Here is a 14,177-nt window from a genome sequence, read left to right as displayed (position 1 = left end):
TAATCCCAAACATACTGCTAAAGCAACAAAGGAGTTTTTCAAAGCCAAAAAATGGTCAGTTCTTGAGTGGCCAAGTCAATCACCTGATCTGATCCCAATTGAGCATGCCTTTTATATGCTGAAGAGAAAACTGAAGCCCCCAAAACAAACATAAGCGAAAGATGGCTGCAATACAGGCATGGCAGAGCATCACCAGAGAAAACACACCCAGTAACTGGTGATGTCCATGAATCTCAGACTTCAAGCAGTCATTGCATGCAAAGGATATGCAACAAAATACTAAACATGTCTACTTTCATTTACATGACATTGCGGTGTCCTAAACATTATGGTGTCCTGAAATGGGGGGGACTATGTATAAATGCTGCTGTAATTTTTACATGGTGAAACCAAAATGTATAAAATTGGCCTTTATTAAAATCTGACAATGTGCACTTTAACCACATGTGATTTTTCTTTTGATTTTTTTCTATTACATATCCGAAATTGTGGAGTACAGAGGCAAATAAACGAATGATGGGTCTTTGTCCCAAACATTATGGAGGGCAATGTTACAGTCACTTATGGTTACTAATTTCTGTTTGCGTCATGTTAAAATAGACTTCATTTGTGTGAAGTTTATTTGTTACCATGCTATGATTAATTGTCGATCATTTATTTATTTATTTATTTATTTTTATTAGAAGTACGGTAAATTACAATACTACACAACACATATCTTAATACATTTTTTGTACCGCTTCATTTTTTTTTGAGCTTTAAGAAAAAGATAGAAGTAAAGAAAGTAAAGAAAGTGCGCAAGAGTCGTGAAGTGCAAGAGTGTTGGGAAAAGAAAGCCCCTTAGAAAAGAAGTTAGAGAAGGAAGTAAATTGAGAAAGTAGACCCTAGAAAAGAAAGAAAAAGAAAATAGGAACAATCGCTCTATTATAACATTAAACTCTGCAGAAAGGGGACTACCAACCAAGTCTGTTTTTGTTGTTTTACCTCCCGTTACCAGGTCCTGATACCATTTATTTATTTATTTATTTGTTTATTTAAATTACTATTGCACCTCATACTTATAATAGGTCCAGAAACATAGACCACGTCTTTTGGAATTGGTCTGCTTTACCTGCTAAGAGGAATCTCATCTCTTCCAGATGGATCAATCATTTGTATATAGAAAGAAGGACGGGAACGAGAAAAGAAAAGAGAGGAGGCTTTTCTTTCGGATTTGAATCACGCTGTGTGATCATGTTTTTATTCTAAACATATTTTATTACCTTTACAGAAAACTCCATCAAGATAGAAATGCACAGTGATGAGGATGATGGAAAAGTTCTTAAACAGATGGACCTGGCAAGAAGCAAAGAGGAAATGAGTACCATGGATGAATCTGTGGTGGAAAGCAACGGACTGACTGAAAGCAATCAAGGGCAGGAGATGCAAGCCGAGGGAGGAATACGTCTTCCGAATGGTAAACTGAAGTGTGACATCTGTGGGATGGTTTGCATTGGGCCCAATGTTCTAATGGTACATAAGCGGAGCCACACTGGTAAGCAGCTAAAAGAAAAGTTGATCGTACACTAGATAAGAAATGTGTACTTCGAAAGGAACCAAATTGTGGTCCACTTTTAGCTTTAGATACATTTTTCCACAGTTAAATTTAAAAATATCACCAGTGTGGTGCAACAAAGTAGAAAATGTGAGTAAATAGATCTTTGTAACATTTTGAAGTTGCACAAACTTGTGTATGCTGACATAATTAAGATTATTATCTAGCATTTTCAACCACTCCATATTAAAACTGCTGCAAAGTAGACTTAGTGTGGCCAGCCAAACTGACTTTTGCTGCCCTGGAAATTGCAACAGTGATAGTTATCAACAAAAGATGATGCAAAATTTAGAATGCCCGGTAACCAACTGTAAGAATCCACTGTTTTGCTTATTTACAATTTATATTTACCAATTGCTGATTATCTTTATGATAAAAAAAAATTGGATTAAGAAGTTCTGGACAAATAGTGTTGGCAAACCATTGAAAGTATACTGAAGTCAGAGCCCACAAATTGCAGAGGAGATCTTGGTCACTGTCACATGCTTACATGTTCAATCGGCTTTTAAACCAACATTATAAAATAAATTATTTTTTAAAACTAGATCAATGTAAAGGTTAGGGAGTTTGTTGTAATCTGTAATTTACCCATTTGCCTTATATTCATAATTATATTTTAGCACAATTGGCGTTGCAAAGAGCTAGCAATGTTGACATTTTTATATGTACATTTTTTTAAAACAATCTGAACTAAGTATTAATTGTGACTATGACAGTAAAAAGAGTGGATGTCACTGATGCCTATCATGGTATCATTTGAAGATAGTGTTTGTAATGATACAGCATTTATTGTATACTATTTACCCTTAAAACCTGTTATTGGTAGTTTGGAAAGGGATTGTTAGTGAGGTCCTTGTTGTACATCAGCATATCCTGACCTGTACACCTGTGCAATTTAGTGGGAAACTCAAGGAATATGTGGAGATCAGATGCAGGTTCATCAGACAGCGTCCCCGCCTACTGAATTCAGGTGGATGCCAAAAGATATACACATGTTCAAGTGTAGCCCTTCGATTTTATGCCGGCATATGTAATACAGCCATTCACTTAAATAAGGTTTGGTCCTGGACCATTGAAAATTAAGTATAGATTTTTTTTAAATGTCATTATTTAATTAATATGAAAGTCTTAATTAATTAATTTATTACTTTTTACAAATAATCTTCACAATTTTTAATTATTCCAATTGATCATCAGTGATATTTAGAAACTCAAGCTGTTAAAAACCATCATGATGGTTTGGGCAGGAGTCTCAATATTCACAGCCTGAGTCTGGCTCATCACTGGCAAGGCACCCCATATTGGCATGCGACTGAGATTGCAAAGCCTACAACACAATTTGCCTTGTGGGTTGTAAGAGGTTACTGTGACCTAAGAATGCAAGTGGAGTAAGAGGAAGTGTAGCCCAAGTGGAGTATAATCCTACCTACGTGGATATCTTCTGTTATACAACAACACCGTCAACATAACTGTTGTATGTTGGAAATGCTAAGGAAATAACCAATTATACATGAATTATTTTAATTTAATGACCATGGTGCTTATGTTACTTTGGTGGGTATCGAGGTCACCTACATTTTACTTAATTCCTAACACCTAATCCTTTGCTTCTCAAAACCAGATAATAAATTGATAGCATTAAATACAGAAGAGAAATAAAATTATTGGTACAATAGAAGTGTTGAAGAAATGCTATGGTCCTTTGGTCCCTATAACTTCTTACAACCTACGGGGCTAATTGTGTTCCAGCGTTTTCAACCTCTGTCTACATTTGAGGTCTGAAAATGAATGACATTTGAGAGTAGAATCTGAATGTTGTTTGCTTAGTTGATGGTCAATGTTAAATCTTAGAATCATTGAATTTTTAGCAATAATTTGGCAGAGTAATGACAAACCAAAGACAGTTTGTCATCTTATCCAATCCTATTTCTTGGGTTTATCTCACATCTATATTTTTTGTACTCTTTTCCAAATGCTCTCTTTTAAATTATGTTAAGAACAATGTATTTTTAAAGCCTGTGCTCCAATAATTTCCTATTGGCTTTATAAACTATGTCCACAAACTCTTTCCTTGTAGATACAGATAAATCTATGCTGATGTCCTCTTAATATTAATTTACCAATATGCAGAAACATACTATCAATGTTTCCCTTTTCTAGAGCTTTCATTATTTGGAAAATATTTTGTGATTTTTAAAATTCAATTCATTTCCAATGTGGTAATTAGTTTGCTAAATATTAACAATAGGTACAATACTGGAGTTGCTCAGCGGGTCGGGCAGCATCTCTGGTGAAAATGGATAGCTGGATTTTTGGGTCATGACCCGAAATATCACATATCTGTTTCCTCCAGAGATGTTGCCTGACTCGCTAAGTTACTTCAGCATTTTGTGTCTATCTTTGGTATAAACCAGCATCTGCAGTTCCTTGTCATTACATTGCTATATATTAACATGGTTTAGGAAGCAGAGCAATTCTACATATAAAGTAGAATACATTTTGTGCAACAGGAAATATAAATGTTCAGTCTAATCATGATTCCCTATTTATTCTTGCTGGGAGGCACCATTCAAAACCTCCCAAAAATAAAGGGTAAAACGAGACATGTCAAGTACAGCATGAAAGGTTATAAAATGGAAAAGAAAAAAAATATTGTACAAAAAAGATTAAATGAAGACATTTTAACCAAAAAATTACATTTCATTGGCGTTGTATGATAATGTTGGGCCCAAAGCCTTTAGCATTTTCTTTACTGTAGCTTAATTGGTACATGTAACAATAAACAGATCTTTGAATTCCATTTCAAGTCATCCGCTGAAATTGTTCTGTTAGCCAAATATAATGTTATCGAAGTTACTAAGTTTGAGTAAATGTTTTTCAACTGACTTCAGTATTTTGTACTTTTCCGTCATGTCCTTTGAGATAAATTTATTTGCAGGTTTTACTTATCAGGAACTGTGTTTCTAACTTAATTTCATGATGAAAGTTTGTCAACAAAGAATCACTGATTTTACAATAAAATAACATGCTATTGGTTTCAATATACTGTAGATTGTGGTGCTAAAATGCGTTAGCATTGTCATTAATGGATGTAACCCTTTACAGATCAGTGAACATTTTTAGCAGGCTCAGGAAAATTAGGTGATCATTGTTATTTTCTATGTAAAAATTTGATAGCACTTGAAATTATGATTCTGGGTACAAAGTCGGTGAGAATTTTGTGCTACGACCCTTAATATAATAATAATAATATAATTTATTGTCATTGCACATAAGTGCAATGAGATTTGGTATGCAGCTTCCATCCGATGTCATAATTTAAATAACTAATAACATTTAGATTTAAATACCCCGAGAACATGGTTTGTAAAAAGAACATTAAAACAGTAAAACAGACTAAAGTGCAGATGTGTCTGTGCGATGTGACCATCCGAGGGATACAGTCCAGGGCGGGTGGGGGGCACTCAGCAGGGCCGGTTCAGAGCCGCTGTAGCTCTGGGAATGAAGCTGTTACTGAGTCTGGTGGTGCGGGCGTAAAAGGCCTTATAACGTCTGCCGGAGGGAAGTAGTTCGAACAGTTCATTACAAGGGTGTGAGGAGTCTTTATGGATGCTGACGGCCTTCCTGAGACACCATTACAAGGCTGGTAGCGGTGTCCCAATAATCTTCTGCGTTCTGTGAACGACGCGCTGTGGACGACACAGCCTATATTGGATCCACACCTATTACGGAGGTACAAGAACATGAAAGTTAGATTTCATTCATGCTGTTTAAGACTGTCAGCATTTCTAAAGCATCCTCTGGCTACATAATTTAGGAAAATATAGTGAAGTGTCTCTTTTGACCAGAACATATACACAATTACCCTTACAACGTTCAGGCCTATGGTCCAGGCTGCTGAGGGAAAGGAAGTGACCCTGTTGCTTCAATTTAAACTACACCAGCATTACCATAAGATAAAATCTCCAAGGAGGTCTATTCCTAACGTTTACCTTGAACCTCTCTCCATGTGGGGCAGCACAGTGGCGCAGTGATAGAGTTGCTGCTTACAGCGCCAGAGACTTGGGTTCAACCTGAGTACGGATGCTGTTTAGTCAGAGTGTATAGGTGATTGATGGTCGGCGTGGACTTGATGAGCCGAAGTACCTGTTTTCACACCCTATCTCTAAAACTAAAACTAATGTACGGGTGATTGTTGGTTGGCACAGACTCGGTGGGCTGAAGGGCCTGTTTCCACGCTATGTCTCTAAAAACATTCAGGTTTGTAGATTAATTGGCTTCTGTAAATTGTCCCGACTGTGCAGGGAGAACTAGTGTATGGGTGATCATTTGTTGGCATGGACTCATGAGGCCAAAGGGCCTGTTTCCACGCTGTATAACTAAACTACACGCAACATAGTTTCATGAACTCATATTTATGGTCAAGACAAGAATCTTAATTTTCACAGCAGTTCATACTTCTGCATCAATTGGAGTCTCATCCTGCTGTTTCCCCACTTCCCTTCGCTATCAACTAATCTTCCCACTGTTGCACATGGAAGCTAAATTGGCGAACAGTAATCTATTACATCTATCTGTGTTTAAACTCCACTTGTCAGTGTGACAGAACTCAGATTTTGTGGGGATGCTGAAGCGTAGTGTGACTTCCTGAGATCTCACTGTAGTGAGACCATTAGCGAAATGGTTTTTATTGACAAAACACAAACAAAAGCTCGTAAAAGCGTGTACCAAATATAGCTAACAGACACAGCTCCTGTCGATGGGAGGAGCGCTAATAACCAACTAAAATCCCGCGATCGAACTCCCGCGGTCATGTGACAGTGCCGACCAACGACGAGGGTTCTGACTTCCCAGCCCCACCACTAGGTGCCGCTACAAAACACGTCGTCCACAACTGAGGAACTGCCCTTGAAAGGGAAAAAGCGACACAGCACTATATGGGTATCCCTACTCTAGCATCTATCTACGGCAGGTACAAGAAAATCAATTTGAACAGTTAGATTTCATTTATGCTGTTTTTTCAATGACTGTTTAAAACCCCTTTGTCCTCTCCCCCCCCCCTCTCCATCCTCCCCCTCTCTCTCCGTCCTTTCCCTCTCTCTCTCCGTCCCCCTCTCTCTCTCTCCCTCTCTCTCCCCTTCTCTCTCCGTCCTTTCCCTCTCTCTCCGTCCTTCCCCTCTCTCTCCGTCCTTCCCCTCTCTCTCTCTGACCCCTCTCTCCGTCTTCCCCTCTCTCTCCCCTCCGCCTCTCCATTCCTCCACTCTCTCCAGTCCCCCCTCTCTCCAGTCCCCCCTCTCTCCATCCCCCTCTCCGTACCCTCTCACTCTGTTGACCCCCGTCTATTTCCTCTCTCCATTCCCCCCTCTCTCTCCCCCCTCTCTCCAGTCCCCCCTCTCCATCCCTCCTCCGTCCCCCCCCTCTCTCCGTTGCCCCTCACTCTCTCCCCCATTTCCTCTCCGTTCCTCTCCCTCTCTCCATGCTCTCGCTCCATTCCCCCCTCTCCCCCCCCCCCCCCCCATGCCTCCTCTTTCCCCCCCCACGCCTTGTGCTTCCCATGCCTCCCCTTTCCCTGCCTTGTGCTTCCAAAGGGAGTGAGTTATCACAACTATTAGCATAACATTGGTGTTTACAATGATGGTGCAATAGTCAGTTCTGCCACGGAAGTTCAAATAGCATACAACTTGCCATTGATGGTTTTTTCCATGTGTCATCACACTGCTTCTTCACCAACTACTCAGCCAGTTACTTTGCAATGCCACACAGTCAATTGTGTCAGACTGTCCTGAAAGACAGTTAAATCATGTTATGCTTCTGAGCACACTATGCTCAAGGCTGCTTGAGTAAGTTATGATGACTGATGTACTAAATGTTGGATATGAAAGGGTTTGTTCATTTTAAACTATATGGGATAGTTTCCTCCTTTTTGTATTCTTTTCCTCTTATTCTACCTGCTCCTGTCACTCTTCTTGATGCTCAAGTGGCAGTTATGAAACTCAGGAAATAATTGCAAATCGGCATATGTGCTCTGGGGGTTGCAGGGATAAATATGTCTTATATCTTAGGAATTAGCATGTAGACCTGCGCAATGCCTTTTCTCTGATTGCAAAGAATCAGGTCATTGATGGAGGGAAAATTCTGTTCGCAAGGATGGCAGGATTGTGATGAAGAGCCCTTGAATATCATGGGTTACGTTTATAGTAATTGTATTGGGAGTGAGTCTGCTGCTTCTCTCGTGATGCTTCATTGTATCCATACTTGAAAGAAACTAAACTGTTCTTCCTAGCACAGAGAATCTCTGTGTCCTCCCAGCAATTGCAGTGTGCTGATGCCGATGTGATTTGTTTGACCCTTGAAGGATGTTGCAGAATTGAGTGCAGGATGAAAATTGTTGGTGAAGTTGCAGGAGGTAGCACAGATGCAGTTGTCAATGTAACAGAGATAGAGTTCGGTGATAGGAACAGGGATTGTTCAATGTACCTGAAACTTCACCCATTCCTTCTCTCCAGAGTTGCTGTATGTCCTGCTGAGTTACTCCAGCTTTTTGTGTCTATCTTCGACACCCTTGAAGAAGTTCATTGCCCAGGGGACCAGGCTGATTTTGACCGTCACAGGAAGTGCTGTTTATTCCTTGACGTAAGGTTCCAACTGTTACCTTAAAAAGCAATGCAGTTCTGCTGCTGAGGTATCAATGTCTGAGCCATTGTTCTTTTGTGGAATTGAAATCTTTAGTTGTCTTCCTAAATACACTTTGTGAGAATGACCTCTTTCATAATGCCTCCCTTCTCTCTTTTTCTTAGTAGCTCTATTTTTTTCCCATCTTCCTTCATCATCCCACTTAACCTCCAGTCTCAAAGCTAGTCTTCCCAGACCACCCTTCCATAAAACTATTCAAAAAGGAGTAGTTAACTATTCAAAAAGGAGTTGTTAAACTATTCAAAAAGGAGTCTAACATTAAAAAAATATATTTGAGGATTACAATTCCGAAACAAAGGTAGGAAATAGACAAAACATGAGTTAGGAGAAAGCAGCTTGGCATTGGCAGGTTTTTAAATGCTCTGCTGAAATGATTTTTTTCAGGCCAGTTAGCTTTATGAGCTGGACTACATTATTATCATAACAAGCCTAACAATAATATTTCTGGTGTAAGTCTGGGTCGTGTTCAGAGGACCCTTTTCCAATATATTGAATGTCAAATCAGGCTGGTAACCATTCATTGTATTGAAAGCTTAGTTTCTGTTATTATGCCTCAAAATTGGATACATTGTAGGATAACATTTTTGGGCCCACCCATTGTGACTGAGGTATTAAATGAATTACAGAAAATAATGTCCAACTTCTCCATGCCAACTAAAGTGCCCCATCTACACTCGTCCCACCTTTCTGCATTTGGCCCATATCCTTCTAAACAAGAACTTGTTCAAATGTCTTTTAAATAAAGTGATAGTGTCTGCCTCATCTATCTCGTCTGGTAGCTCATTCCACATGCTCACTACCCTCAGTGTGAAAAAGGTTGCCCCTGAAATTCCTATTCAATCTTTCCCCTCTCACCTTTAATCTATGTCCTCTGGTTATTGATTACCCTACTCTGGGTATAAGACTCTCCACATTCATCCTATCTATTCCCCTCATGATCTTATAAACCTCAATAAGGTCAAGCCTCACCTCCTGCATTTCAAGGAATAAAATAGAAAGATTAAACGAGAACTTACCAGTTCGAACTTTGATCGTTATTTTATGAGGAGTATGTTGAGGGAATACGTGAAGAACCCCGCCAGGACTCATGCGTGTCATTCTTCAAAGCAGCGGTGTGAAATCACAGATAACTGTAATGACTGAACATAGTAAGATTAGAGAAGAAAATACCAGTTGAGTATATGATCAAGGGTGGGAACGGAGGGCACGTATTCCCACAACGTACACCTCATAAAATAACGATCAAACTTCGAACTGGTAAGTTCTCGTTTAATCTTACTCTTTTACTTCGGAGTCACGTGAGTGACTACGTGAAGATTTCAAAGCTCTGTGATTTTATGCCGTGGAAACGAGTCCATGCATCACATCTGCCTTAATTGACTGTGGGAGGAATTGTGTTAACATGTTTAGACATGAATCCAACATTGAAATCCATGATAAATTGTTAACAACAAATTATAGCCCTTATTTATGGGGTGAAATTATATTACAGAACTTAAAATTGGCTCTGCAAAGTTCCAGTTTAACTACTGGTTTGTGGTAGAATAGTTGGAACATTTTCCCCTGATCCATCCTGCTGTCTCGAGGATTTGATTCATTGGTACATCCAACTCCATAGCTGCCGATGTAGTTGCAGCCCTAGTGGAATAAGATTTGAATATGTAAGTATCCACCCCAGCTGTTGTTAAAACCTGTTTCAGCCATCTGGAAATAGTTTGAACCGACACTTTTTTATGGGTTTGTTTGTGGCTGATTAGTAGTGCCATCTCATAGCCTCAGATGTTTTTGGTGTTCTCCATATAGAACAATAATTGTCTTATTATACAGAGACGATATCTGTAGGGTAATCCCTAAATTTTATTTTGAGGCCTGATGATCCCGGTCTGTTCTGTTTGACTAATTCGTAATATGAAACGTTATATTCCTGTTGAAGAAGTCATATAGTCCAGCCTTAACTTATGTACGACTGTACCCTTAGTGCCGTGACCAAAGTCATCAGCATGACTGGTTTGTGCGTCAGTCTTTGCAGGGACAGAGCTGTTGCTGGAGACCAATTCCTTAGCAACGTTAGGGCAATACTCGTATCCCATTTAGAGAGTACCTGGTTCTTGGGGGATAGATATTAAAAATTCCACTCATACGTTTGGTTACCAGGGGTGAGTCCCAACAGAATGACGCTCTGATCCTCGCCATAGATATGTTGCTAGGGCACTTCTGATGCAGTTAATGGCACTGTAACTGAGCCCCTCATCATAATGGAGGCCTGCCAGGAATTCAAGAACAGACGTTATGTTCATCAAACTGTAGGTGATGTTGTTTCTGTGACTATATATCTCCCATTTCCTGATTTATACCAGATATAGTTTTTGGTGGACTGTCTGTGGCCCGCTGAGATAATGTTCAATGTTCGGTCCGCCAGTCCCAGTTGCAGTAAAGGTTTCTTTAGACTCTATTCAATTCAATTCAATTCAATTCAACTTTAATGTCATCGCACAAATACAAGTATGAGTACAACGAAATTCAGTTTTGCGTCAGTCCGTAGTAGTTGTACATAAAGAAAAACAAAAAAAATAGAAAGAGGGAAGATACAGAATAATCAGGAAATACAGAATGATTAAACAAAGGGGACGGAGGGACCAGAGAAATCTATCGTCAGGACTCCGAGTTCAGCAGTGTGATTGTGTTGTTGTAGAAGCTTTTCCTCATCCTACTAGTACGTGACCTGAGGCTCCTGTACCGCCTCCCTGATGGGAGGAGGGCAAACAGTCCATGGTTGGGGTGTGAGGGGTCTTTGATGATCTTCCCAGCCCGTCTCAGACACCGTTTTCGGTGGAGGGCATCCATGGCAGGGAGCGGGACACCGATGATGTGCTGCGTGGTTTTCACCACCCGTTGTAGTGCCTTCCTGTCCGCAGCAGTGCAGCTGCTGTACCATACCGTGAAGCAGGTGGTCAGGATACTCTCTATGGTACAGCGGTAAAAGTTGGTCAGGATCTGGGGGGACAGGTGGGCTTTCTTGAGCCTCCTGAGGAAGTAAAGGCACTGCTGTGCCTTTTTGATCAGCTTGGAGGTGTTGAGGGACCAGGACAAGTCCTCCGAGATGTGTACTCCGAGGAATTTATAGCTGGAGACGCGCTCCACCTCAGTCCCGTTTATATGGATGGGGGTATGACTGCCTCCTCTGGTCTGCCTGAAGTCAACAATAATCTCCTTTGTCTTTTTGGAGTTGAGGACGAGGTTATTGTTGGCACACCAGGCTGTCAGGTGCTGGATCTCATCCCTGTAGGCTGACTCATCGTTGTCGCTGATCAGTCCTACTACCGTGGTATCGTCAGCAAACTTATAATGGCGTTGGATCTGTACTTTGGGATGCAGTCGTGGGTGAAGAAGGAATAGAGGAGAGGGCTGAGCACACAGCCCTGTGGCACTCCGGTGTTCAGTGTTATAGTGGAGGAGGTGAGGTTATTGACCCTAACAGACTGTGGTCTGTTAGTGAGGAAGTCCAGTGTCCAGTTGCAGAGGGAGGTGGAGATGCCAAGTCCACTGAGTTTGGTGATCAAGCTGGCGGGGATGACGGTGTTAAAGGCAGAGCTGAAATCAACGAACAGCAGCCTGATGTAGGAGTTGTTGTAGTCCAGGTGGGTCAGGGCAGAGTGTAGGGCCACCGATATGGCGTCCTCTGTAGACCTGTTGGTCCGGTAGGCAAACTGGTGGGGGTCCAGTGTGGGGGGGAGGCAGGCTTTGAGGTGAGCCAAGATCAGCCGCTCAAAGCACTTTGCAATGACAGGGGTGAGTGCCACTGGGCGGAAATCGTTGAGACTCCCTGTAGCTGACTCTTTGGGCACTGGCACGATGGTTGATGTCTTGAGGCAAGTGGGGACAACACCCTGGGCCAGTGAGAGATTGAAAATGTCGGCGAGGACTGGGGATAGTTGTCCAGCACATACCCTAAGCACCCGGCCAGGATGCCAAATTGATAGGTTTGTTTGTTTTTGACATGGATGGGTTCCACTGTTACGGGATGAACCAATAATCTGGTTGTTTCAGGATGGTGATGCATGGTTAAACCCCATGTTGAGTATCACAGGGAACCATGGTTAAGTAGGCCAATCGGCACTACCAATTAACAGACGCTGAGTCTTGTTGTATTTTTTCGTAATACCCGACTGAGAGAATGCATAGATAAACAATTGCCCCCTCAATGCAGTGAAAAGCATCTGTCCCTGCTGTCCCAGGGTCTGGTTCCCAAGAAACAGTTTGGTAACTGGTGATTAAGTCTTATTTTATTGAATTTGCGTGACCTGATGTCTGTCACTGAATTTTGGGTTACCTGGTAGGTAAGTAGCTGATATTCCAATATTTCTCTGGATACACCATTACCAAATTTTATTAGTCAGATTGTCACTCTGTAGTCTAACACGCTGGTGATTTATCCCAGAGCAGTATGACTTTAGGCCATAGAATGCACCCCACATTTCCAGGTATTTTATGCCCAGTGTCTGTGATAATGATGCCTCCTGTGCCTTTCATCTACCTCCACAGATGGAGATGGAAATTTGTAGTAGCCCAACCAAGCGCACTGGCATCAGTTTGTAGTACCACTAAGGGTTTGCTGATAACGATAGGGTTGGAACAATGCCGAATGTTATCCCTCCACCATTTTAATTCCATAAGTTTTGATTGGTGGCTTATTGATCTGTCGAAATGACCAGTATTAACTTTGAGTGTTTGTATTTTTGCCCTTTGTAGATTTTTGGTAATACAAAAGGTCCAAATTGTGTGGCTGGAAAGGCAGACACTATATGCCAATTATACTTGCTACCAATCTGATAGACGGTTCACTGATGTCAGTGGGGTTGTTGCAGGCCTCAGTTAAGACTGTAGCCTTGTCCTTTGGTAAAGTCACCGACAAGTGAGCTGTCAATAGTGAACCCCAAATAATCCATTATGTTGATAGGCGTCAGTTTAGATTTAACTGGATGGATGATAACCCCAGTTTTCACCCAATTGTACGGTGGCTGTTACAGCTAGTTAGGCCAACTTCAAAGTTATGCCCACAATTAGTCTGATCATATGATTATGTATTTGGTAGCTCTATACTGCCAGAGCTGCCCCATCCAGTTGAATTTTTTTAAATAACATTTGTGATCAGTCCGTGTAGGCACTGAATAGTAAGCATATTTTTGGTCGATGCTAGCCATGGAGTAGCCTTTGGAAATCAGTCCTTTAGCAGTTACCAGTTTCCATTTTGTACTGAATATATTGTAAAATGTATTCCAGCCAATCGTGTTGGGTTTACCCATTACCCCTTTTGCACAATTCAATGGTATATCCGTGGATACTGCTTAGGATATAAGTGTCTGTAGTTAATATACACCATGTATCCAAAAGAGTGTAATCTCCCACCAATATGTGTATTATCCACTCTTCCTATAATTTGTAAGGGACCAGACCCACCTACCTCCATTGTTACCAGTGGAAGTTTGCTTCTTCTGTGTGGTCTTCGAGGAGGTTGAGGCATCTGGGTTTGTTTTTGGGTTGGGGTTTGCGCATCTTCCAGAAAGGCTGGTCTGGGCTCTAGTCTAAAAGACCGCTGTCCTGTATGCCTGGCCTGTGAGCTTTCACCAGCTTCTCTTGTTCTGCTGGTGGGTGCATAAGGGTGCTGTCTTTGGCTGTAGGAGATCCTTAATGTTGTCGCTTTTATGAGCCCCAGGGCTTTCCTAAGTCCTGCTCCGACATGTTTCCAGATGCTATTTCCATGACTGGAACATTCTGGGATGCGCAGTTTCCTGGTCCCAAGTATTTTTTGCAGTGGTGTCCATCGTGGTCTGGCTGTATGTATGTGGACACCATGACCAGTAGATTTTGCCTTCTTGCACCCCCTGCACAC

The 14,177-nt window shown here is 41.2% G+C and overlaps 1 protein-coding gene across 16 annotated transcripts in view; it reads left to right on the top strand.

Moving 5' to 3' along the window:
- Positions 1-14,177, top strand: part of ikzf2 (IKAROS family zinc finger 2) — a 215,828-nt gene that overhangs the window by 155,678 nt on the left and 45,973 nt on the right. For 14 of the 16 annotated variants that reach the window (XM_055638288.1, XM_055638294.1, XM_055638286.1 and 11 more), the window contains one exon: positions 1,271-1,534. In XM_055638288.1, coding sequence (XP_055494263.1) covers positions 1,271-1,534 — 264 coding nt within the window. The remainder of the gene's footprint in view (positions 1-1,270; positions 1,535-14,177) is intronic. The other 2 variants (XM_055638298.1, XM_055638285.1) reach the window with 1 other exon arrangement.

This window comes from Leucoraja erinacea, chromosome 7 (genome assembly GCF_028641065.1).
Source record: "Leucoraja erinacea ecotype New England chromosome 7, Leri_hhj_1, whole genome shotgun sequence".
NCBI classification, from domain to species: domain Eukaryota; kingdom Metazoa; phylum Chordata; class Chondrichthyes; order Rajiformes; family Rajidae; genus Leucoraja; species Leucoraja erinaceus.
Note: the sequence above shows the minus strand (reverse complement) of the source record. Positions and strands in the feature narration are given on the sequence as shown.